Source organism: Arachis ipaensis, chromosome B2, assembly GCF_059453495.1.
Source record: "Arachis ipaensis isolate K30076 ecotype BB chromosome B2, ASM5945349v1, whole genome shotgun sequence".
Classification (NCBI taxonomy): Eukaryota; Viridiplantae; Streptophyta; class Magnoliopsida; order Fabales; family Fabaceae; genus Arachis; species Arachis ipaensis.
Window position 1 is genome coordinate 77160758 of NC_142437.1, and position 26095 is coordinate 77186852.

Here is a 26095-nt window from a genome sequence, read left to right on the forward strand (position 1 = left end):
AAATAAACTGGCTTTCAACTTCATGATGGCTCCTAGATATTTAGCAACCTGCTCTTCAATGATGTCTTCATCCTCTTCAGAGGAAGAATAGTCATCAGAGCTCATGAATGGTAAAAGAAGGTTCAATGGAATCTCTATGGTCTCTAGATGAGCCTCAGATTCCTTTGGTTCCTCAAAGGGAAACTTCTTATTGGTCAGTGAACGTCCCAGGAGGTCTTCCTCACTAGGATTCACGTCCTCCTCCTCCTCTCTGGGTTCGGCCACACCAAGTAAGGTTATGGCCTTGCACTCTCTTTTTGGATTCTCTTCTGTATTGCTTGGGAGAGTACTAGGAGGAGTTTTAGTGACTCTTTTACTCAGCTGGCCCACTTGTGCCTCCAAATTTCTAATGGAGGACCTTGTTTTATTCATGAAACTTAGAGTGGCCTTAGATAGATTAGAGACTATATTTGCTAAGCTAGATGGATTCTGCTCAGAATTCTCTGTCTGTTGCTGAGAGGATGATGGAAAAGGCTTGCTATTGCTAAACCTGTTTCTTCCACCATTATTAAAGCCTTGTTGAGGCTTTTGTTGATCCTTCCATGAGAAATTTGGATGATTTCTCCATGAGGGATTATAGGTGTTTCCATAGGGTTCTCCCATGTAATTCACCTCTGCGATTGCAGGGTTCTCAGGATCATAAGCTTCTTCTTCAAAAGATGCTTCTTTAGTACTGTTGGATGCAGCTTGCAATCCATTCAGACTCTGAGAAATCATATTGACTTGCTGAGTCAATACTTTGTTCTGAGCCAATATGGCATTCAGAGTATCAATTTCAAGAACTCCCTTCCTCTGAGGCATCCTATTACTCACAGGATTCCTTTCAGAAGTGTACATGAACTGGTTATTTTCAACCATGTTAATGAGTTCCTGAGCTTCTGCAGGCATTTTCTTTAGGTGAATGGATCCACCTGCAAAATGGTCCAATGACATCTTTGATAATTCAGACAGACCATCATAGAATATATCCATGATGGTCCATTCTGAAAGCATATCAGAATGACACTTTTGGGTCAGTTGCTTGTACCTCTCCCAAGCTTCATAGAGGGATTCACCTTCTTTCTGTTTGAAGGTTTGAACATCTACTCTAAGTTTGCTAAGCTTTTGAGGAGGAAAGAAATTGGCTAAAAAAGTCGTGACCAACTTATCCCAAGAGTTCAGGCTATCTTTAGGTTGAGAGTCCAATCATATTCTAGCTCTGTCTCTTACAGCAAACGGGAAAAGCATAAGCCTGTAGACCTCGGGATCAACCCTATTGGTCTTAACAGTATCACAGATCTGCAAGAATTCAGTTAAGAACTGAAAAGGATCTTCTGATGGAAGTCCATGAAACTTGCAATTCTGTTGCATCGGAGAAACTAATTGAGGCTTTAGCTCAAAATTGTTTGCTCTAATGGTAGGAATTGAGATGCTTCTTCCATGTAAGTTAGAATTTGGTGCAGTGAAGTCACCAAGCATCTTCCTTGCATTGTTGTTGAGTTCAGCCATGTCTCCTTCTTTTTCAAAAATTTCTATCAGATTTTCTCCAGAGAGTTGTGCTTTAGCTTCCCTTAGCTTCCTCTTCAGAGTCCTTTCAGGTTCAGGATCAGCTTCAACAAGAATATTCTTATCCTTGTTTCTGCTCATATGAAAAAGAAGAGAACAGAAAAGAAAATATAGAATCCTCTATGTCACAGTATAGAGATTCCTTATATGAGTATAAGAAGAGAAGAATAGAAGAAGGAAAAGATAAGAATTCAAACACAGAGGAGAAGAGTGGGTTCGAATTTTTGAGTAAAAGAGGGGTGTTAGTAGATAAATAAATAAATAGAAGGAGATGAGAGGGAGAAGAATTCGAAAATTAAATAAAATAAAATAAAAATATTTTTGTTTTTATTTTAAATATTAGTTATAATTCGAAAATACGAAAAGGAATAAAATTAAAATTAAAATTTAAAATAATTAGTTAATGAAAAGAAATTTTGAAAAAGAGGTTAGTGATTTTCGAAAATTAGAGAGAGAAAATTAGTTAGGTAGTTTTGAAAAAGATAAGAATCAAACAAAAAGATAGGATTAATTTGAAAAAGATTTGAAAATCAATTTTGAAAAGATAAGAGGTTAGAAAAGATTTTGAAATTGATTTTGAAAAAGATGTGATTGACATTTATTTTGAAAAAGATTTGAAAAGGATAGAATTTTTAAATTGAAAATTTGATTTGACTCATAAGAAACAATTAAATTTAAAAACTTTTTGACTAAATCAAACCAAATTTTCGAAAATTTATGAGAGAATAAGGGAAAGATATTTTTTTATGAAGAGAGAGAAAAACAACAAAAAGACTCAAAACATGAAAATTATAAATCAAAACACACAATGCATGCAAGAATACTTTGAATGTCAAGATGAACACCAAGAACACTTTGAAGATCAAGATGAACACCAAGAACTTATTTTTGAAAATTTTTAAGAAAAGGAAAACATACAAGACACCAAACTTAAAAAAAATTTACTCTATAGACACTAATAATTCTAAAATGCATATGAAAAACAAGAAAAGATGCACAACAAGAAAATACAAAGATCAAACAAGAAAAATCATCAAGAACAACTTGAAGATTATGAAGAACATTATGCATGAGTTTTCGAAAATTTTTATGAAAAATTAGAACATGCAATTGACACCAAACTTAAATTTGACACTAGACTCAAACAAGAAACACAAAATTATTTTTGGTTTTATGATTTTATTTTATTTATTTTTTTTTTTTTTGGATTTTTCGAAAGTTAATTGGAAAAGAAAAATAAGGATTTCAAAATTTTTAATGAGAATTCCAGGAATCATGTAATGTTAGTCTAAAACTCCGGTCTAGGAATTAGACATGGCTTATTAGCCAGCCAAGCTTTCAGTGAAAGCTCTGGTCCAAAACACTAGACATGGCCAATGGCCAGCCAGGCTTTAGCAGATCATTACATACAACAGCTAAATTGCTGAGAAAGACAAAGAAGCTCTTCTCTAAGGATAAGTGAAACCTCGGTCCAAAAGATTAGACATGGCTTAACAGCCAGCCAGCATTCAACATATCTCATGAAACTCTAGAATTCCGTCTTAAAAATTCTTAAAAACATTTGATGTTTTTTCGAAAATAAAAAAAAAACAAAAAGATTAAAATTAAAATAAATTACCTAATCTGAGCAACAAGATGAACCGTCAGTTATCCAAACTCGAACAATCCCCGGCAACGGCACCAAAAACTTGGTGCACAAAATCGTGATCGTTCATTCCTTGATAACGGCGCCAAAAACTTAATACGCACATTCATAATCTTAGTTCTTTTTCACAACTTCGCACAACTAACCAACAAGTGCACTGGGTCGTCCAAGTAATAAACCTTACGTGAGTAAGGGTCGATCCCACGGAGATTGTCGGCTTGAAGCAAGCTATGGTCACCTTGTAAATCTCAGTCAGGCGAATTCAAATGGTTATAGAGTTTTAATAATTAAAAGATAAATAAACGTAAAATAAAGATAGAGATACTTATGTAATTCATTGGTGAGAATTTTAGATAAGCGTATGGAGATGCTTTGTTCCTTCTGAATCTCTGCTTTTCTACTGCCTTCATCCAATCCTTCATACTCCTTTCCATGGCAAGCTGTATGTTGGGCATCACTGTTGTCAATGGCTACATCTCGTCCTCTCAGTGAAAATGGTCCAAATGCGCTGTCACCGCATGGCTAATCATCTGTCGGTTCTCGATCATGCTAGAATAGGATTCAGTAATCCTTTTGCGTCTGTCACTACGCCCAGCACTCGCGAGTTTGAAGCTCGTCATAGCCATCCCTTCCCAAATCCTACTCGGAATACCACAGACAAGGTTTAGACTTTCCGGATCTCAAGAATGGCCGCCAATAATTCTAGCCTATACCACGAAGACTCTGATCGTAGATCAGGAGGCTAAGAGATATGCATTCAAGCTTGTTTTCATGTAGAACGGAAGTGTTTGTCAGGCACGCGTTCATAGGTGAGAATGGTGATGAGCGTCACATAATCATCACATTCATCATGTTCTTGTACGCGAATGAATATCTTAGAGAAGAAATAGGCTTGAGTTGATTAGAAAAATAATAGTACTTTGCATTAATTCATGAGGAACAGCAGAGCTCCACACCTTAATCTATGGTGTGTAGAAACTCCACCGTTGAAAATACATAAGTGATAATAGTGTTCATTGGCTTCGGCCCTAGAGAGGGAACAGAATAACCAAGACCCTAAAGGTGGTCAAAAGACTGATCCCTGATCAAGGATGATCAAAAGATATAAAATAAATCACTAAAAGTAGTTTTTATACTAAACTAGTAGCTAGGGTTATGTAAGATAAGTAAATGATATAGAAATCCACTTCCGGGCCCACTTGGTGTGTGCTTGGGCTGAGCATTGAGCTTTCATGTGTAGAGACTCTTTTTGGAGTTGAACGCTAGTTTGTAACTTGTTTCTGGCGTTTAACTCTGCTTTGCAACTTGTTTCTGGCGCTTAACGCCAGAATAGGGCAGAAAGCTGGCGTTAAACGCCAGTTTGCATCATCTAAACTCGGGCAAAGTATGGGCTATTATATATTTCTGGAAAGCCCTAGATGTCTACTTTCCAACGCAATTTAGATCTCGCCAATTGGGTTTTTGTAGCTCCAGAAAATCCATTTCGAGTGCAGGGAGGTCAGAATCCAACAGCATCTGCAGTCCTTCTTCAGCCTCTGAATCAGATTTTTGCTCAAGTCCCTCAATTTCAGCCAGAAAATACCTGAAATCACAGAAAACACACAAACTCATAGTAAAGTCCAGAAATGTTATTTTTATTTAAAAACTAATAAAAATATACTAAAAACTAACTAAATCATACTAAAAACTATGTAAAAATAATGCCAAAAAGCGTATAAATTATCCGCTCATCAGTACTGCATTTTGTTGTATTCTAAAAGTCATAAACGAAACTTGTTTAACCTGTTGTCTGTGTCACCGTTGGAGCTCGAGCGTGCTTCTTTGTCGCCCATTGTTGTTTGGGTTTCGAATAATGGTGGTTTAGAAGGGTAGGTGGGTTTATTTAATTGCAAAGATCCTTGCAAATGCCGACATTTGTGTGCTCCATTTTCGGAGTGTGATGCGTCTATGTTTACGGTAGTAGGGTATTGTGGGTGGAGTCACGGGTATTCGTTGTAATCATCAAACGCGCGACAAATCTTTCACCCGTATGGTACGTTCGTATGCGGGATCATTTTAGGGTCTGTTCCGTATCCAAAAATGAAAGTTCTGAGTGACACTATACTATAAAATTTCCTTTTGCAATCACTTATTCTGGGACGATTGCGGTCAAATCTATCCAAAACTCTCAACAGGCTTCCACTACGGTGCTAAATCTGACCATGCCTTCGCCCCCCATCAACACAACGGGGCCATTATTTTAATTGATTATATCGTACAGGCATGGGACTGCGAGTTACATATGCAATGGGCGTAATGCTTTATTGCCTACACTGGTACACCGTCAAAAGGCATTCGTTGGGAGATGGGACAAAGCCAAAATGGCTAATAAATTACATGCCTTTAGCTATCCGGTTCCCTTTCCATCGTACGTATTAACCGGTTTGTCCTAAGATTGTGCCATACTTGTTTAAGCATATATATCTATACACAGTGCATTGTCCCATACTGCGAATTGACATTTACACCTACTCGTCTGCAGCTACCCAAGCTCTAGGTCAGCGCGTCATAAAGTTTCGCATTGTGCGCATTACAAGGAAATTAGTGGCGGATGTTGCTTTCCACTATCATGCGCGGATTAGTAGTATCTATTCCTCACCCAGTTATGAGCACCATTGTCCACCCCCCTCCGAATCTCGTTACGTTATTATTAATTGGAAAAGTATAGGGTTTAATTTTATTGTTTCAATAACCAACATTAATATATAAACCGCTAAACCCTAAACCGTAAACCCTGAACCCTAAACCCAAAACTGTAAACACTAAACCATAAACCCTAACCCCTAAACCCTAAACCCTAAACCCTAAACCCTCAAACATAAACCCTAAACCCTAAACCATAAACCCTAATTGTAAACCATAAACCCTCAAACATAAACCCTAAACCCTAAACCATAAACTCTAAACCATAAACCCTCAACCCTAAACCCTAAACCTTAAACCCTAGACCATAAACCCTAGACCAAAAAACCTCAACCCCAACCCCTAAACCCTAAACCCTAGACCATAAACCCAAAACCATAAACCCTAAACCATAAACCCCAAACCCTAAACCATAAACCCTAAATCCTAAACCATAAACCATAAACCCTAAACCCTAAACTTTAAACCATAAACCATAAATCATAAACCCTAAACCCTAAACCCTAAACCCTAAACCGTAAACCCTAAATCCTAAACCCAAAACTGTAGACACTAAACCCTAAACCCTAACCCCTAAACCCTAAACCCTAAACCCTCAAACATAAACCCTAAACCCTAACCGTAAACTATAAACCCTCAAACATAAACCCTAAACCCTAAACCATAAACTCTAAACCATAAACCCTCAACCCTAAACCCTAAACCTTAAACCCTAGACCATAAACCCTAGACCATAAAACCTCAACCCTCAACCCCAACCCCTAAACCCTAAACCCTAGACCATAAACCCAAAACCATAAACCCTAAACCATAAACCCCAAACCCTAAACCATAAATCCTAAATCCTAAACCATAAACCATAAACCTTAACCATAAACCCTAAACCCTAAACTTTAAACCATAAACCATAAACCATAAATCATAAACCCTAAAACCTAAACCCTAGACCCTAAACCCTAAACACTAAACCAAAAATCCTAAACCCTAAACCCTAAATCATAAACCCTAAACCCTAACCCATAAACCCTAAATCCTAAACCCTAAACCCTAACCCCCTAAACCATAAGTCCTAAACCCTAAACCCTAAACCCTAAACCCATCAAACATAAACCATAAACCCTAAACTCTAACCCCTAAACCATAAACCATAACCCCTAAACCATAAACCCCAAATCCTAAACCCTAAACACTAACCCATAAACCTCAAACCCTACACCCTAAAACATAGACCCTCAACCATAAACCCTAAACCAAAAACCCTAACCCCTAACCCAAAAACCTTAAGTCCTAAACCCTAAACCCTAAACCCATCAAACATAAACCATAAATCCTAAACCCTAACTGCTATAACATAAACCCTAACCCCTAAACCTTAAACCCCAAACCCTAAACTCTAAACACTAACCCATAAACCCCAAACCCTACACCCTAAAACTTAGACCCTCAACCATAAATCCTAAACCCTAAACCATAAACCCTAAACCCCAAACATCAAACCCTAAATCCCAAATCCTAAACCATAAACCATAACACTCAACCCTAAACACTAAACCATAACACTCAAGCCTTAAACCCTAAACCATAAACCTCAACCCCTAAACCATAAATCCTAAACCATAAACCCTAAACTCTAAACCCCAAACCCTCAACCCCAACCCATAAGCCCTAAACCCTAAACCCAAACCATAAACCGTCAACCCTAAACCCTAAACTAGAAAGCCTAAACCCTAAAACATAAACCCTAAACCCAAACCATAAACTGTCAACCCTAAACCCTAAACCCTAAACCGTCAACCCTAAACCCAAAACCCTAAACCCCTAACCCCTAACCCCTAAACCCTAAACCCTAAATCCTAAACCCAAAACCATAAACTCTAAACTCTAAACCCTAAACCCTCACCCCTCAGCCCCAACCTGTAAATCCTAAACCCTAAACCATAAATCCTAAACCCTAAACCCAAACCATAAACTGTCAACCCTAAACCCTAAATCCTAACCCCTAAACCCTAAACCATAAACCCTAACCCCTAAACCCTAAACCCCTAAATCCTAAACACTAAACCCTAACCCCTAAACCTTAAACACCAAACCCTAAACCCTAAACACTAACCCATAAACCCCAAACTCTACACCCTAAAACCTAGACCCTCAACCATAAACCCTACACCATAAACCCTAAATCCTAAACCATAAACCCAAAACCCTAAACCCTAACCCTAAACCCTAAACCCTAAACCCTAAACCCCAAACCATAAACCATTAACCCTAAACCCTAAACCCTAACTCTTAAACCCTAAACCATAAACTCTAAACCATAAACCTTAAACCCTAAATCCATAAACCCTAAACCCTAAATTCTAAACCCTAAATCCCAAAACCTAAACCATAAATCCTCAATCCTAAACCCCAAACCCTCAACCATAAACCCTAAACCCTCAACCCTCAATCCTAAACCCTCAACCCTCAACCATAAACCCCTTAAACACTAATGTAGAATAACATAAAGCATTATAAAATATATTTCTTTATAATTGGACATTTTTGAAATACGAAGTTTATTTATTGTTTCATGGCTAATAAACAAGTAACGATGTTAACATTATTATCATTATTATTATTTAGTATTACCATTTATCCCTGACATTATTATAGGAGAGAGAGGAAATCACGCCACATTTCTTGAGGCCACTTGCCCACCTTCGTCTTAGCCAGCTGGTATTATTATTATTATTATTATTATTATTATTATTATTATTATTATTATTATTATTATTATTATTATTATTATTATTATTATTATTATTATTATTATTATTATTATTTCTAAAGTCTAATTTTTTTTCGTGATTTCTAAATTAATATTTATTTGTTCTATCTTTTCTTTTGTTCATTGGCTAAGCCCGTTAACCCTATCCAGACCATACAGCCCCACCCATCAATTCCTATATCCTCGTCTTGTAATGCATCAAACTCAGGTGAGCTGAAGGAAACAGTGACAGTAGTGGGAGAACACAGCGTGAAGGAGGACGAAGAGCAAAGATAAGGTTCCTGTAGGGTCGGGCCTCATCTGGACCGGGTGCGGGGACTGGGTTGGGATACAGGGCGGATTGTTTCTGTTGTGTTGGTTCGGGTCAGACTGCTGGCCCAAAACCACGTCAAAAAAAAATCGCTTTCCATGGTATTGTTGCAAGACTCTTCCCAATGCAATCTCCCATGTTCTTTGAATCTGGAATAAATCGAATTTATTGTTACCTAATCTCTTGATATTCCTTGAAAAATGATGTTAATTAATTGTTTCATATTTTTTTGTATTTAAGGGGTATTTACGTTTCTTAATGTGACGTGAGTGACGGCTCGCTGTAGCTATCCGCGGAACAAGATGGTCAGAATGCCCAACTCTACGCGCGCCTCAACTATACAATCTAGCAAAAGTGAGAAAGTGTATAGTAATGCTTCCCATAAATGCTTACTCCATTGCCCTTGTTCTAGATAGTCTAACTCACGACCTTCAAAAAAAAGAAGGAAAAGAAAAGCAACTTGGAATATGGAAAATCAATTTCCGGAGTCGTTGGCTGAGATCGGTGACCATGTTTTTCCAGATGATCTATTGATGGAGATTTTCACCCGGACAAACCCGAAGACGGCGGCGAGATGCAGAACTGCAAGCATAACCTGGCGTGTCTGACTGTCTTCCGACAAATTTAGGAGAGACAACACGCTCGCAAACATCGGGAAACACCATAAGGTGTTGCTCCAGATTGGTGACCCAGAGACGTACGGTTCAACAGAATCTTTTTGTATTGTGGACTGTATAGACGGAGGTAGAGTAGTCGCGCCAATGCCAAAACAACTGGGTCCCCGCGGATTGTGGAGTGTTATCAGCTCCGATTGCGGTATGGTCTGTGTCTAGTATAGCACGACTGATCTTAATTTGAGAATCCTGGTATGGAAGCTACTGCTGCGAGTCGCTCGGCAACTGGACGATCCGGCCGTCACCCTACATAGACAAGCCGTTATCGGATACGCATTTGGATACTGGACGGGAACTGACAGTTACTACGTCGTCCATATGTCAAAGAGGCACGTCCTAGACAGGTTTTTGCACTGCAATGTTTTCAATTCCGCAGAGGGAAGCTGTAAACACGTGCACATAAACGATCAGCGTCTCACTCACCTCGATGCTGGCTCAACGTTCCACCTTGGTAAGGCCGTGTGAGTCAACTGGGGTGGACATGGTGCCACGATTGCAACGCATGTGGTCGTTCTGGATGCAGACACCTTTTTTTTAGCAAGATATGGATAAACCGTAGCTCAATTCAGCACGTGCAAGCGATACATGTGCTTGATGGCATCCCACACCTGGTCGGATATGAACGATCCCCGCACAGACTATCGACCATATGGTGCAAGATTGACTTGGACTCGATATGCCTCGTCCCATTTATCAAGCTAGGAGTTGCTGGTTAGTCTGGTGTTCCATGGAATCCTGTGATGATCATGGGTGATTGTATGATCAGAGTGCGCAAAAACAATCATAAGCGGGCAAGAGGTGCTAACGGTGGTTTTGTGACGGAGATTTCATTGGATTAGATTAATTTAGATAGCCGACACAGAGTCACCGCATTCAAAGGGGAGTGGCCGAGTGACATCAGCGCATTATAATTGTGGGGGTGGGTTCCCTAGTTCCCTGATGGAGCGGCCGCTTGTGTGATTCGGTCGTATATGCGGCAAGTAGGCTGTCACTGCGTAAATCCATCGTGAGTACGTATGGACCAAATATAATCGTTGTTTGTATTCTGGGTATGTTTAAATTATGCTTTTCGCATGGATTGATGTGTATCGTGGTTTATTATAGTTAGTAGAATGTATACAGGAAATGAAAATTATCTAATTAGATTGAAAACACAGTGCCAATGCAAACAACTCCACGCTACAATCAATGTTAAACAAATCATTTGAATTAACAATGTATTTCAGTCATCAACAACACAAAAAAAAACCCTCAACTGGCGACTTTGATCGAGAAAAAAACAACAAAACAATCACGGATATCAGCGCGACAATCGCAACTCCATGCCTTCTTGTCGTCGGACACTCACAAGCATGTTGTCTTCCATGGTCATAGAGGCTGCAACGGCAGCCTTGAGCTTTGACGTCGTTTCATGTACACACTGTTGCAAACGACGCACCTCGTCTAAGAGTTCCTGTCTGCTCTTCTTCAACTCCATGTTCTCACTTCTAATGCCCTTGTTGGTTTCCAGCAACATGCGAATGACATCGGAATAACGAGCCGGGGGCTCTGGATCGTACCACTAAAAGAACGAGCATCTCCTGTTGGTTCCGTACCCAGAACACCCGTAAAATCTTCTGCCTGGATAATCACATTTCCAAGCGGTTCTGATTGGCGATCTCACGCCACAGTGACAACGAGGCATCGGAGCATCGACGGAGGACGAGCTTATGGAAGAGGATCCCTACATTATGTGTTCAATAGCACACGGGGAGAGTGATAGACTAGCTTTTGAAATAGCAACGCACAACGAGGGTTCATATTCACGTCTCTGCTTATGGCATCATGTCTTCACATCCCAATAGTCTTCTTGTTGATTGACACCTGTGACACTAATCTGGCAAGGACCGGTCGATTAAAGCCTCGAGGGCGGAGGCATATTCCACCCGTTGAGTTGTTAGCTGGCGATTCAAACCATTAACATTAAATATATGCCCCGTTTTATCCGATGGGTTTAATCTTTCTCTAGTTTTATCCGATGGGTTTAATCTTTCTCTAGGAAAAATATGGGAAAAACGTTAACATTATGTATATATCTTGCAGGGTCCGGTTCTATCTGGGTCGGTGCGGGGATTGGGTTGGGATGCGGGGCAAATTGTTTCTATTTTTGGGCCGAGTCAAACTGATGACCCAAAGCCATGTTCAAAAAAGAAAAAAAAACTTTCCTGGTCACTGTTGTGGGACTCTTCCCAATGCAATCGCAATCGCCCTAGTTTGTTTGAAACTGGAATAAATTGAATTTATTGTTATCTAATTTCTTGTTATTCCTTGAAAAACGATGTTAATAAATTGTTTCAAATTTTTTTGTATTTAAGGGGGCATTTACATTTATTAATGTGACGTGAGTGACGGCTCGCTGTAGCTATACGCGGAACAAGAGGGTTAGACCCATCATGATGCACAACCGCGCGCCTCAACACTACAATCTAGCAAAAGTGAGGAAGTGTATAGTACACGCATCCCTTACATGTTTACTCTATTTTGTTCTGGATAGTCTAATTCACGACATTCAAAAAAAAGAAAAAAAGTAGCTTAGATATGGCAAATCAGTTGGCGGAGTCAGTGGTTGAGATGGGTGACCAGGTCTGTCTGGACGATATATTGATAGAGATATTCACCCAGACAGACCCGAAGACGGTAGCAAAATGCAGAACCACAAGCACAACTTGGCGTGTCCGACTGTCTTCCGACGAATTTAGGAGGGACAACACGATCGCAAACAGCGGGAAACACCACAAGCTGTTGCTCCTGATTGGTGACCAAGAGACGTATTGTTCAAGAGTATCTTTCTGTCTTGTGGACTGTCTAGACGGAGGAAGAGTACCCGCGCCAATGCTAAAACAGCTGGGTCCTCGCGGATGGTGGAGTGTCATCGGCTCAGATTGTGGTATGATCTGTGTCCGGTATAGCCGGGCTGGTTTTGATAAGGGACTGATGGTATGGAACCCACTGCTGCGAGTCGCTCGACAACTGGACGATCCGGCAGACACTCTATGGAAACAAGCCGTTATCGGATACGCATTTGGATATCGGGCGGGAACTGAAAATTACTACGTCGTCCATATTTCAAAGAGGTATCTCAAAAACAGGTTCTTGCACTGCAATGTTTTCAATTCCGCAGATGGATTATGAAAACACGAGTACATAAATGATCAGCGTTTCACTCACCTCGGTGCGAGATCAGTGTTCTACCTTGGTAAGGCCTTGTGGGTCAACTAGGGTGGACGTGATGCCACGGTTGAAAATGCATGTGGTCGTTCTGGATGCAGGCAACCTTCTTCTGAGCAAGATTAGGATAAACCGTATCTCAATTCAACACGTGCAGGCGATGTGTGTGGTCGATTACATCCCACACCTAGTCAGATATGAACGATCCACACACGGACTATCGACCATATGGGCAAGATTGACTTGGAATCAATGTGCGTGGTCCCATTCATCAAGCTAGGAGTTGCTGGTCAGTTGGGTGTTCCATGGAATCCTGTGACGATCATGGGTGATTGTATGATCATAGTACGCGAAAATATTCATAGACGGGCAGCAACAGGGGTAAACGGTGTTTCTGTGATGGAGATTTCGTTGGATAAGATTAATTTAGTTAGCCGACACAGAATCACCGTATTTATAGGCGAGTGGCCGAGTAACATGTCCCTTCAGCGTTCTTTAATTGTGGGGGTGGGTTCTCTAGTTTCCTGAAGGAGTGGCCACTTGTGTGAGACGATCACATAGGCTGCCATGCCACAGTGACAGTGAGACGTTGGTGCATCGACGGAGGGCGATATTATGGAAGCGGATCCCTGCATTGTATGTTCAATAGTTGGAAAAAAAATTATTCATATGTATATATCTTGTTATGCGCTGGAAAACCCCCTATCGTTAAACGTTAACATGAAAATAATAAAAGCTGTATTCAATTTGATACATCTATTATAACTATAAGTTATTGATTCTTATCATTTTAGATTATTAACTATAACGTGTCATTATGTAGATTAAATAATAATAGGAAAATAGATTGTTCACCTTCCACTCTCCGTAATAATAATAGTGTTAAATGTTCTTATTTGAATTTTTGTCATTCTGCGTATTAAGTTTTTATTTTTTCCATGCCACACAATTAAAATAGATTTTAATATCGTATCGCCATGTGCAGACACTACTAATATCATATAATGGCAGGTCACCTTTTGCTATGTTAGAAAACACTTTGCAAAGGCTTGAACATTGGACGGCACCCAAGGTTGCCTAACCGGTCCAATTCTAATCGCATGTGATGTATCCTGCCTCGACGGAGCTGACCGTCTTCATACTCCAAGAAAGGTGTTCGCAGACCCAACTTTTTGACCGGGCAACAGCTAGCCGAATCGATCGTCTTCACACATCAAGCCATCACGGAAACACGATCATCCCCATATACAACCAATGCAGACCGACCCATCGAACGCCGACGACCAATACTGCAACCAACAATGGCCAATCATGGAACGCCCGCTGCATCCAACAATGTCAATGACGACACAGCTCAGGTACGATTGTGGTGCATTGGCTGGTTTACATAATTTTTTTTCAATTATGCTTGTGCTGCTCCCGATTCTACTGAGTTAGTTGTATACCACAACGTACTAACGAGCGCCCAATGCCAGGAGGACCAGAGAACACCGGACCCAAACGACAACACTTCGAACGATGCGTTGCTGGAAATAATGAGAGAGGTGCTCGAAAACACAAAGGTTGGTAACACCCGTCTCAATTTTCGCTCTAACTGTTTAGGTAAATCGAACCATCTGACAGATCTGTTACGATTTTCCATGAAAGAGCACGCAACGCCGAACGGATAGGGTCGAAGAGAAAATGGTGCCGATTCGGTTGTTGGTGGGTGGTCTCAGAGAGCCTCTCACCCAGGCACAAAAGGGACCTGTGCAGAAAGTCAACGCAACGTCCGATGGAAACTGGATAGAGAAATAAAGACTACCGGTCGCCGACAGGGAATACATGCACAACCCGATGTCACGCGCCTCCATTCCCAACCATAGACAGATGATGCTTCCAATAACAATGAGGAAGAGGCTACATCAGTCGTCGACAAAAAGCAGCAGCAGAGACGTCAACATGTCTGTTTACGATGACGACGACGATCAAAAACGGGCCATGCACCCAAAGATGTGCAGGTCCAACACGAACAGCGTCGAACAGGGGCCAAAGGGTGGCAAGGCCACATGCTTCTTCACCCGATTCAAGGAAAAAGTATACGGGGGTAACCGAGTGACTATATCACCTCAACGGAGCAACAATGCAGACAACCCGACAGGGCGCAATTGACTGCAGCCAACACATAACAGAAAAGGCAGTTTTCCCTTTAACACAATGACGTCATCCAACGAGAGCTCATCGAAGCCGAAAAGCAGCCACGGACGGACAGCCGACACCTATAAGCAGATTCCGCGCCATCTCCCGTCAAACTTGACCAAGAAGGGAAAAAACACCACCAACGTATGTCCCATCTCTTAGCACGAGATGAGAATCTGTAAGTACGTCTACGACCATGATACCGACCCCACGTCAGTATGCTATCTGAAAACCAATGACTGAATCTGCCGTGTGGCGTCATTAGTGCCGGAAGGCCGCAGTTAAATTGGGCTCGCGGGTGTAACATCTTCCATTTGTTGACTGCAGGGAGATTGTTGTACACGTCGGGTCGCAACATGCAACTCGTTCTGACATGGAATGCCTGGTAGACGGACGGCAACCAACCCCGAAGGCACGTAGCAATCCATCATATCCTCTTCGAATTAATGGATTTTTTCACTAATCCGAGTTTAATCTTTCCATGCGAAGTCTGATTTTTTTGTCGTCCAATGATTTGCAGATAATGGAGTTGATCACGATCATGGTTGCATTGGAGGGAGAAACTGATGGAGATCACCATCGAGCGGTGTGGTGCTTGCATCCGAAGTTTGCGGTACGGCCAAATTCTAATTCCGTAGTTTAGTTGAATGCATAACTATGATTTAACATTCTCTGTTTTAACACCAACCATGTACCGTTGTCATGCACGGTGACTTGTTTCATCCTCTGAATACTCCCTGAGTAACCAGGTCGATGTAATGGATGTCGTCCACCCTGAGATTTTGGCGCAGCGATACGGCAATGACTACATGCACCCGACGGAAGACCTGCGCCTTGTAAGCTACCGACCGATACGATTCTTGTACGCAAGTTCTGAACCTAAGTGGATTGAATTATGACTATCTTATCGTATTTGGATTTTCTATCAATCGCATGTCTATATGCCAGTATTGGAAGAAGACTGCGACAAGCACTGATTCTTGGCTGTCGTTGACCTGTCGGAGAAGCAGGTCTTCCAATTTTACATGAATGCAACTAAAGAATCAAAGGCAAGAAGGAGACGTGTCATACAATGCATGGTAAGCGCACATAAGTTAATTCAGCGTCCTATCCAAATACGCTAATCTTTTTATCTTGGCGAATCTGTGCCAGCTAACTGCGTTGGATGGAATCGTTGCAACTGACGGGTATAAAAAGTTACGCTCTAAGAGCGCTCCCGAGTTTGCCAGTTTCGACATCATGGCCGCACCAGGGGTGCCAAAAAACAACAGCAATACAGACTCTGGCATTTGGGTCATGCAGTGGATGGCAATAGGACGACGGTTCACCTACGCAGTAAAATGCAATTCCACTGTATCTTTCTAATAAACGCCGGAATGACCATTGTAGCTTGATGAAGAGAAGATCAAAATCAAAATGGCCATTGCACTATTAATGGGAAGATGCAACGAGGAACGTGGTGCATTGCTTGCAAAGGCGGCCGAAGCGGCCAAGACGAGGGAATCGTGTCTAAGCTACGTGTGAAGGGGCCGAATACAAAGTTTTTTTTGTTATGCACTGCATTTTTTTTTGTTGGATGAATTGATACCAGTTATGTTATGTGACATTGTTGGGCCTCCTCAATGGACGGACAGTCTTCCTGGGCTAATTATATCATGGGTCATATATCTTATTACTGTTATTGTATCTTGATGTTATTTAATGTTATTTTCCAGCATGACCCAAAAAAAGAGTTATGTTCAAGAAAAAAATATAAAAACCATAAATATACAAAAAAGTGTAATTATGAACAACTTACCTGCTTCCATCGACTACATCAATCCGTCCATCCATCACCAAGGCAAGGCTGACAATACGAAGTGATATTTCACTGACCCACTCAATGGAATAGATGATAAAGATTAAATTAAGGCTATAATTTAAATTTGAATTCCTTCGATTATCACCTTTTTAGAAATCCGGTTATTGCCCTTGGTAATTGCACCAACATTAATGCCCAATTAATGCCTAGTCTAATCAGGTTTAAGGGTTATTTATTAAAAAGAAAAAACTTAAAAAAGCAGGAGGTGTTTCGCCAGATTAACGCGCGTACGTTTTTCAGTCAACAAAAACAAAAAAGCACATACTTTTCGAAGAAGGAAAGCCATTGTTGGAGACTCAAAAGCTTTCGGCAGTAAAGAACCGGCAACCATCCAAGAAATCACAGGCGAGGTATCACAATGCCGGCGCTTGCTGATTTCCGCTTCTTCAATTTCATAATCCCCAACATGGAAAATCAAATTGTAAGTTTTCAGTTTTTTTGCTCTAATCCCATAACCCCAAGACCCGCATGCAAGCCCACATCAATATCGATTTCTTAATCGTGCAGAGAATGCCGCCGACCTTCTCCAACCTAGTCCGGGAGAACATGAGCAACCGCGTCGAGATAAGCACTACAAATGGTCAGTCGTGGAGCATCTCGTGGGTTGTCGAGGAGGAGCATCCGCATCAAATCGTCTTCACTGGAGGGTGGCGAGCCTTTTACGAACACTACCATCTTCGAATCGGTGCCATGCTGCTATTATCGTATCACCAACCAAAGTTTTTCTATGTGGCCCTCCATGGCACAAGTTTCTGCGAGATCAACTATGGAAAGTAACAAGATTATCTAGCGGGTTTTCTGTATGCACTCGGCTAAGGCGTTTGTTTTATGCTGTTTTACGTTGTACCAGAAACTTGCGAAACGGAAGTCTTCCGGCAATACCCGCACATGGCAACTATACAGTCCAGTTCTTCGCGATAATGCTAGTGAACAACCCTGATACACTGGTATAGACGCCAATTTCAATTCTTTTACTACCTGCAATCATCAATCCATCCATGTATGACACATTTTATTTTTTTTTACCATCCGCTACAGATGCTCCCACCACGGTTCTCGCGGGATTATGGCCAATCCCTACCGCGACCCCTGACCCTAACCACGCCTACAGGACAGCGTCATCGCGTGGGCTGGAATATGGAACTTAATGGAAGGATCGTTCTTCATGGAGGATGGGACGCTGTCTGGGAACACTATGGCCTAAGGGATGAGTGGCTGGTACTGTTCCATTATCACGACATTCAAAACACCATGTATGTCATGTTCTTCAACTGTCATACAATAGAAATCAACTACTTGGCCCATGCCGGGCCGAGGACGGACTGCACTTTTATAAGCTATCCGACGGCCCCCAGGTCAATGCACATAGCCGATGGGTTCAGATCGACCAATCCCTTCTTTGTCAAGCCAATCGTACACCGCCTGGCATCCCGTTTTCTCGTAAATGTGCCGACAATTATATTTAAAGGCAACTATATCTGGTACTATTATTCTAGTCAATTATTTCATTGCTCTCACTCTAAAAAATATGTCCTCGCTTCCAGCCAAATGTCCTACCTCTTCCGGGAGTCTACGAGGATAGCCCAATTTCGATTACCAACGAGAGGGGCGCGTGGACCGTTCAGTATACGCACTATGTCGGGAGGACGAACGGATGTTTTGGAGTAGGCTGGTCTACCTTAGCAACTGCATGCCAACTAAGACACGGCCATGTGTGTGTCTTCGAGCGGCTAGTGCCGCAAGACTACCAGCTGCATATATATTGAGAACTCATGTATCCTAAACCCCCCAACCACCACCCCCCACCCCCATCCAAGTAACTCGGTCCATGTTGTTTTCTTGCCTCCGTTTGTGAAGTACAATGCTGCAAGATGCATGTCCATACATCTGTATCTTTAATCTATATTTTATTTCCAGGCATACAATTCTACCTTGCCCTCATTAACTTATGCTTTATGATAAACACGATAATCTTTTCTGTTGTTAATGTGCACGTAGCATTGCAAATAGAGTGATCTCCCAATATTAGAAATGTATGTCAATTAGTGCCCATGGCTATGAAGTTTGAATGTAATTTTAAGCTGTGAAGCTTGAATGTAATTCTCTTCACTTTACCTAATTTTTGTAATTTTGAATTTTGAAACTTCAAAATGATTTGTTAATCTCCTAAAAATGATAATTGGTGGTAGTTGTTTATTGATTTAAAGTTGTTACCATCCTTTATTTAGTGCATTCAATTCATCACGTCCGGTGTTTTAAAAGGGTGTTTTAAATTACGTCCGGAAGCCATGATCCCCTACAAAGAATTTCAAAACCGCGATTGAACCACATGCATTTTCCAATGAGTACACAAGCTAGTACAAGATGTAATCAGTTCCGAATGTCTACTGCAAAGAGGCAGACGAAGGGAGTTATTTTAAGAGATGTGCATCTGAATATCCGCTGAACGTTACATACAAAATATCCGTATAAACGTTACATACAAAATATCCACTTACCATATATACAAAATATCTACTAAACATAGAATCGCTATAAAGATGCCCCTAACTACCATGTCTGGTTCAACAAAAGGGTCGACAACGAGCGATACATAATACATTAGGTTTGACAGTGGATTGCAGCTCTTCGCATGACACCACTTCACACCTCCACTTCTGGAATCAGTCATCGGTTCCTCTCTATGGTTTTACTGAAAATACACGATTAAAATCAGTTAATTCTAGAGCACAGCCACAAACCAACGAAAGCCAACATAGCAAAAACTTGTTTTAACGTCGATGACATATAGACGGTTCTGTACTAAGATGAAATGCAGACAATATTCGGTGTGCGGCTACAGCCTACCGGAGAATGTGAAAGGGTTCGACTAACCTACCGTTGCAACACACTATGGTGACGACTGTAGGCCCCCTTTGCTTAATCAGCGAGAGACATGACTGGCGCGAACGTGTTGGTCCCAGTGAAGTCGCTGTTAACAAACCCAGCCTGTGTGTCACTATCGGAGCATTGGAACGAAGGAATCTCCGCGGTCGCATACAGATCGCCGGATAGGTTATCATAGAGCTGACACCAATGTAAAAAACAAATTATTAGAACCATTTAACAGGGCAGAAATCTTAACTAGATCATCTATAAAGCGACTAACCAACCATGTCAGTGTCCATCGAATCCATCGAATCCATGTCATCTGCAACTGCGCTAGATGACTCCATTGTGCGGCTATCCGGATATGTCATCCTGTTGTGTCCCACCTCCCGGCACAAACGACATCGCTGGGTTTTCTTTCCACCGTGAGCACCGTTACCCTTTGTATTGCACCTAGGTGGATTCTGCGTCGGGGCTCCGCCACCCTTAGTAGGTGGCCCCTCGGGTGGAAAACTAGTGTCCCCTGCATCTTCGTTCTTGAAGTGCTTCAGCATTAGCATGGCAATGTCTCTTGCAAACTGGAACTTTTCAGTGCTGTGACATGCAATCTTGCACACTTTCCGGTACCAATCCATCAGGCACCAGTGTTGCGTCCCAAATCACGCCCATCGACTGCACCGCCACAAGTTTTGCATCCTTGGTCCATCTCGGCAATATCAGAGACCTTGGGATCTCATGAACATTGCTAAGAACAAGCACCGCAATTATATGTTCGCAGGGGACCCCGAAACATTCCATTCTCATGCACGTGCATCGGACCTCCCTCATATCAGACGTCGCAACAACACGCCAATCCTTCCCCGGAGTGCCGTATCGAGAGACGGTGTGGATAAAATAGGAACCGTTGTCTTCAGAGTCAACCACCCTCATTGCACAGGCCCTGTCAAGAATGGAAACAAACAAATAGAATATTACCCGAGTGTAGTTCTCGACTACACTCCGCTCCAACTGTTTCAGGTTGGTGGTCATAACAGGGTCACCCTTTGCACACTCGAAATCAGCCTCCACTTCTTTTGCACGCACGAACATCAAGCATCGATGGAAATGACGTAAAAACTCAGTGTAACTGTATCGAGACTTAACATACCGTGATATCACAGCGTGCAAGCCCTCGCACCTTGAAGTCGTTTGAAATTCGGTAAAGAACTTTCCCCGTATGTATGCTGTGGCCCAACTGTGCCTTCTCTCGTAAATGTCATGTACCCATCTTTTATTGGCGATGCCAAATTTCTCAACCATCTCAAACCACTTTCTCTGGAATGTTCGGACCTCATAGTTTCCAAGCATGCAATCCATAAACATCTTGGTGAATTTAGGCTTTCCGATGTTGCTCGTGACGTTTCGGAGTAGATGCCAAGCACAGAGTCAATGGTGAGCCTCTGGAAAAACTTGCTCGATCGCAGACTTCATTTTTCTGTCACCATCGGTTATTATGGACACGGGAGCCTTCCCTTTCATTGAAGTTTGCAACTGTTGAAGCAGCCAGACATAGGTCTCTTCTTTCTCGTCTGCCACCAGTGCAGCAGCAAAGACAACCATTTGGTTGTGGTGATTCACACCGGAGAATACTACAAGAGGTAAAAGGTAAACGTTTTTCTTGTACGTTGCATCAAATGCAACCACGTCTCCAAAAACCTGGTAATCAATTTGGCTGGTGCCGTCACACCAAAACAAATGTTGCAACACGCCCTCACCGTCAACAACTTCCTTGTAGTATAGTGCTGGATCATTTGCCTTGCACTCTCGGAGATACCTTAGGCACGATTCTGCATCTAGGCCACCCTCCCTTCGTTACTTTGCATTTACATTGTGCATGTCCCTTGTTGTGTACGGGACATTATGATACCCGCCGGCTAGGCTCGCCATAAAACCGTGGATTCGCGAGACGCCAATGCCCCCTTTGCGCATGTCGTTCATCTGCTCGATGTCCGCTTCGCTCATCCTCCGATGGCCTGGGAGCATGGAAGAAAATCGCAACTTAAGAACATGGTGGTTATGCGCGTCTAAAAAGTACGCAACGTGCCAACGTTCTGATTCATCGTCCATGCGGAGTAGCATCTTTGCAGAGCATCCACACCGTGTCTCGGCCCTCGGCCTCTTTTGCCGGTTAGGCATCGAGTAGAACTTCGAGGATCGGTACCCTTGTCGGTGGCACACGAACTCCTGCCGTATCCTTAATTTGACGCATTTTTCACTTCTGGAACGTCTCACGCCGAAGCCATGGTGCTTTGCATATTGCTGGTAGAACTCAAATGCAATGTCAACATCTGCGAAATTAAAGCAGAGAACATCCTCATCACTCAAGTTCAAAAAATCAATCCAACCTATCGATTCGCTGGAATCAACAGCGTACTAGTCATCGTCTGCATAATTGTCAGACATTCCCCCGACGCCGTCCAAACTGTCTTCCATTTCAACCGCATCCCCATTGTCGACATCGGCCTCTTCATGATGGTCGTGTTCTGTTTCATCTTCCTGTAAATCGTACTCGTCCGACTTCATCCCTGCAAAGCCTTCGCCCCCAAACGATCCAACTCCGTCGTCTGCTCCGTCGCACATTTCTCCTTCCTCGGCGACGCGCACGCCCCCAGTGGTATCTTCATCCCCGGCAACCCTGTGCCAAACAGCAACAGTGCGGTAATTTAGCGAAACACGCGAAATTGTGGGATGTCCTCCAATGGAAAATTGCAGACTTATGACAAAACAAAGGGGGGTATTTGTAAATCAAGTGAAGGATGATAATACAACGGGTACCTTCTTTTCACTGATGGAGACGGCGAAGCCATCAACTGTCGAAGACAACCGACAATGCAGATCAGGCTCCATCGTCGTCATAGGTGAGGCTGTTTGTGTGCTTGGATTTGCCTGAACAGACTCGTTAACACTGAACACTTTCTCAATCCCAAAGAAAAATAGCATTTCGTGGTTCAAAATCTTCGAATCTCGTCGGATGAGTTGTTGGAACAAGACGCTGCCAAAGCCACCGTGGCTGGGTGGGGGAGGGCGGGAGAAGAAGTTAGCTGAGAAGAAGTTAGCTGAGTCATTCTCAGTGGTGGAGATAGGAAGGGATGGTGAGATTGCAACGGAGGATAAGGGGAGGAAGAAAACCTGGGCTGGAAGAGGAGTTAACGGCAGTAATAGTTGTTAACTAAACTCTGAGTGTCCAACTAATTTTAGAATTAAGTAAAATGTATTTAGTTTGAAAATTGAAAAACTGACCCCTCTATTTTATACGAAATTGTAGAAAATACTCAACAAAAACAAGCATTTATATTCTCGCACTACCTGGCTGACCGGTGCGCCAAACACAGTTTTGGCGTTTCGGTGCGCTAACAGGGAGCGCGTACCGAATCCGTGCCCCACACACAGTACTTTATACGCACAACACATCTCCTTCATTTCACTTTGCACTCAGAACACATTTTTCTTCCCTTAATTTTTTTAAGGCAAGTCTTTGCTTCTTCCTTTTTCTTTCAGTTTTTTTTATCTTCAATTTTAGTGAGCTGAACTAAATCACAAAATGATGAAATTTATATGTTGGATCTAAAAATAATTAAAATAAAATAACAAAAAAATTATATACCAACAATATTTAACTTCACAGTTTTCTTAAAATACTTTTAACAAATTTTAGAAGACTCTTCTTTTTTATCTTTATGCAGTGAAATTTCAATATAATATTTTTGAAATTTTTACTAAATGATCTATCTAGACCTTTTTTTATCTCTTTTTTTTCTGATTTTTCTCACCTTCCGTTTTATCTTTTCCCTTTTAACATTGTTCCTTAAGATTGGGTATCCTATTTTTATCTCGCAAAACTCTACTACAACAGATAGCAATGAAATGTTTGGGTCAGTGTTTCTTCGTGGCAACACAAGAGGTCTAGAGCTGGTTGCATACGGGCTGATAGCATCTGATGAACACATATCTCGTCAGGAAGTTTCCTTCATTATGTTGGAAAAGTTTGTAACTACAATGGGGCATAAGATATGCGATTTTAACTATCGATTGATGATATGCATGCAGCAATAAATTTAGCAGTCCAAAGGGGATAAACAACTTCAAAAAATTATGGATCATAGCCTAGAGGAGCATAGGGGTTATTTTTAGTGGGTATTTTTTTTCTCCTCATGTCTACTGAAGTCATTTCTCTTAACCAATTAGAAGAAGAGAAAGAAAATTCAAGAACCAACCATCAAACTAATGACGTTAAAAAAGTACTTGTTGGGAGGCAACCCAACATTAGGTAATTTTTTTTCATTTTTCTTTTTGCTATGCTTCATGTTGCATATGTATTCTATGGACTAAGTTTGGTGTTGCTACACCAACATGATGCTTGCATTTCACTAGGTACTTGGCCCAACCTCTCATTGATTGTGTCATACTAAGTTCGGTGTTCTTACACCAAGTTTGGTGTTGCCACACTTCACTCATGCAAGGTCCACCCACTCCCCCTCTCCCGTGCCAATACATTAGCAACATGTTTATTTTGCTTTATTTTGTCTTTTCTTTTCTTTTGTTTTTAATTTTGTTTGTTTTATTTGACTGAGCTTCCGTCTTACTTCCATATATCCACTAGACAATCATGATTATTCCTATTTTCATCACTACTATTTTTCTTTGTTGCTTGAGGACAACCAATCATTATAAGTTTGGTAATGGAGGCTATACTCTACATAGCCTAAAAGGATAATGAAGAGGAAGATGGAAAGATGATAGTAATGAGAACTAAGGTTGTTGACTTCTATTTGTTTCCTTCCTTTTTAATTATATGCATATATTATCTTATTCTATCCTATACAATGCATTTATGAGTCTTGTTAGTCAAGTGCATATCATTATTTGTTCATCACAATCCACAATTATAATTATGCTTACTCCTAAATGTGGGTAAAGATCATGTGCCAAGAAAGAACAAAAAGAAAAAGGGATTGATCATAAAGAGCATGACAATCTGAGTTTAGAAGGCCAAACTAACTAAGAATATTCAACACAAGTTAAGCCAAATTTCTTGAGGTCTTACTCTAGAGGACTATTATAGAATCTTTACACTTGACAAAGCCTTGAAGGAACAACATGTAATGAAAAAAAAAAGGAGTTGAAAGAGAAGTCAAAGACTTTGAGCACCACTGACTATGGATCCAAGTCAAGTGCTTATGTATCAAGCAAAAGTTTGAAAACAAAGCATTTAGAGTCACAACTAGACTTAAGGTGCAAAGTACCCCACTAAAAGAGGAAAAAGCTAAAGGCTCTGAGTACTAATGATAGAAAATGTTAAAAGGACATGGTAAGCTCAAAGAGCTCCCCAATCATATGTTTATGGTGTTTTTGTGTCGAGCAAAGTTTGAAACAAAATATTTAGAGTCACGGCTAGGTCCAAGGTGCAAAGCACTCAAAGAAAATAAGCTATAGAAGAAAAGTAAACAAGCTTGTTTCAAGGTGATGATTCAAGGAAGAATTCTATAACCTAATCCGGACAGAGAACTTGAAAGATTATAACCAATTGTGTGAAATTGTGCATAAGTGAAATGACTAACCAAACTCATTTGAATTGCAACCATTCACCCTTGTATTTTAAGATTAAAAAGTTTGATGAGTAAGTCATGATTCTTTCCTTACTTGAGAACAAGTAAGGGCTTAAGTTTGGTGTTGCGATGCGTGATTATCTTAAGCACTTTTCCTTGGCATTTCTTATAGAGAATTAATGGCTTTTGCTTGACAATTATATGATTTTTAAAGCTATTCTATTAATACTTTGATTTTCTTGGTTTCATGAATTTTGTAGAAAAATTTTAGGAAAAGAGAATCAAAAGAATAAGGAGGAACCAAGAATTGAAAACAAGTGCAAAGAGAATTCATGAATGTTGTTAACCCTGACCTCCTCACACTCCAATGAGCATAATTTGAGCTATAGAGGTCCAAATGACGCGATTCTAGCGGTATTAGAAAGCCGACTTCTAGATATTTCCAATGATATATAATAGTACATGCTTTTTCTTTGGCATCACGACGCTAAATGCCACGACTCGGCGTTTAGTGCCGAGGGCCTCGTAATTTGTGCAATGATTCTGTAAAGGTGGCGCTAAACGCTACTACCTGGAGTTTAGCACCAAGCCCGTGTCAACGAGTTCCACGGAAGGCTCTTTAATTTTTAAATTAAGAAAAAATAATTTTTAAGGTTTGAGAATTTTAATTTTGTATCGATTAGGATTAGATATAAAAGGATAAAAGATTCAACCCTGGGCTCTCTTCTCTTCTT

At 41.1% G+C, this 26095-nt stretch overlaps 2 protein-coding genes, 1 non-coding gene and 1 pseudogene across 3 annotated transcripts; 3 read left to right on the forward strand and 1 right to left on the reverse strand.

Annotated features, from left to right (window-relative positions):
- Positions 1-1026: 1026 nt before the first annotated feature.
- On the forward strand, positions 1027-1134 carry LOC148574469 (small nucleolar RNA R71). Its single transcript, XR_015906014.1, has one exon. It is a non-coding gene; the product is annotated as a small nucleolar RNA R71 (small nucleolar RNA).
- An 11105-nt stretch (positions 1135-12239) lies between these two features.
- On the forward strand, positions 12240-12833 carry LOC107610975 (uncharacterized). The gene has a single exon (XM_016312948.1). The coding sequence runs from the start codon at positions 12240-12242 to the stop codon at positions 12831-12833; it is 594 nt and encodes a 197-aa protein (XP_016168434.1).
- Positions 12834-17266: 4433 nt separating this feature from the next.
- Positions 17267-18674, forward strand: LOC148574470 (B3 domain-containing protein REM14-like). Its single transcript, XM_088505901.1, has 5 exons — positions 17267-17329; positions 17416-17681; positions 17759-17855; positions 17947-18126; positions 18453-18674. Exons 1-5 carry the CDS (start codon positions 17267-17269, stop codon positions 18672-18674), a joined length of 828 nt encoding a protein of 275 aa, XP_088362027.1.
- A 1153-nt stretch (positions 18675-19827) lies between these two features.
- Positions 19828-21294, reverse strand: LOC148574471 (protein FAR1-RELATED SEQUENCE 5-like; annotated as a pseudogene).
- Positions 21295-26095: the final 4801 nt, after the last annotated feature.

What these genes read in the sequence shown, in the direction of transcription:
- LOC107610975 (XM_016312948.1), top strand. Translation starts at nt 12,240, where the DNA reads ATGGCAAATCAGTTGGCGGAGTCAGTGGTTGAGATGGGTGACCAGGTC.
- LOC148574470 (XM_088505901.1), top strand. Translation starts at nt 17,267, where the DNA reads ATGCCGGCGCTTGCTGATTTCCGCTTCTTCAATTTCATAATCCCCAAC. An exon ending in TGCGAGATCAACTATGGAAA is followed by an intron (nt 17,682 to 17,758) that starts GTAACAAGATTA and finishes ACGTTGTACCAG; the next exon opens with AAACTTGCGAAACGGAAGTC. An exon ending in TGAACAACCCTGATACACTG is followed by an intron (nt 17,856 to 17,946) that starts GTATAGACGCCA and finishes CATCCGCTACAG; the next exon opens with ATGCTCCCACCACGGTTCTC.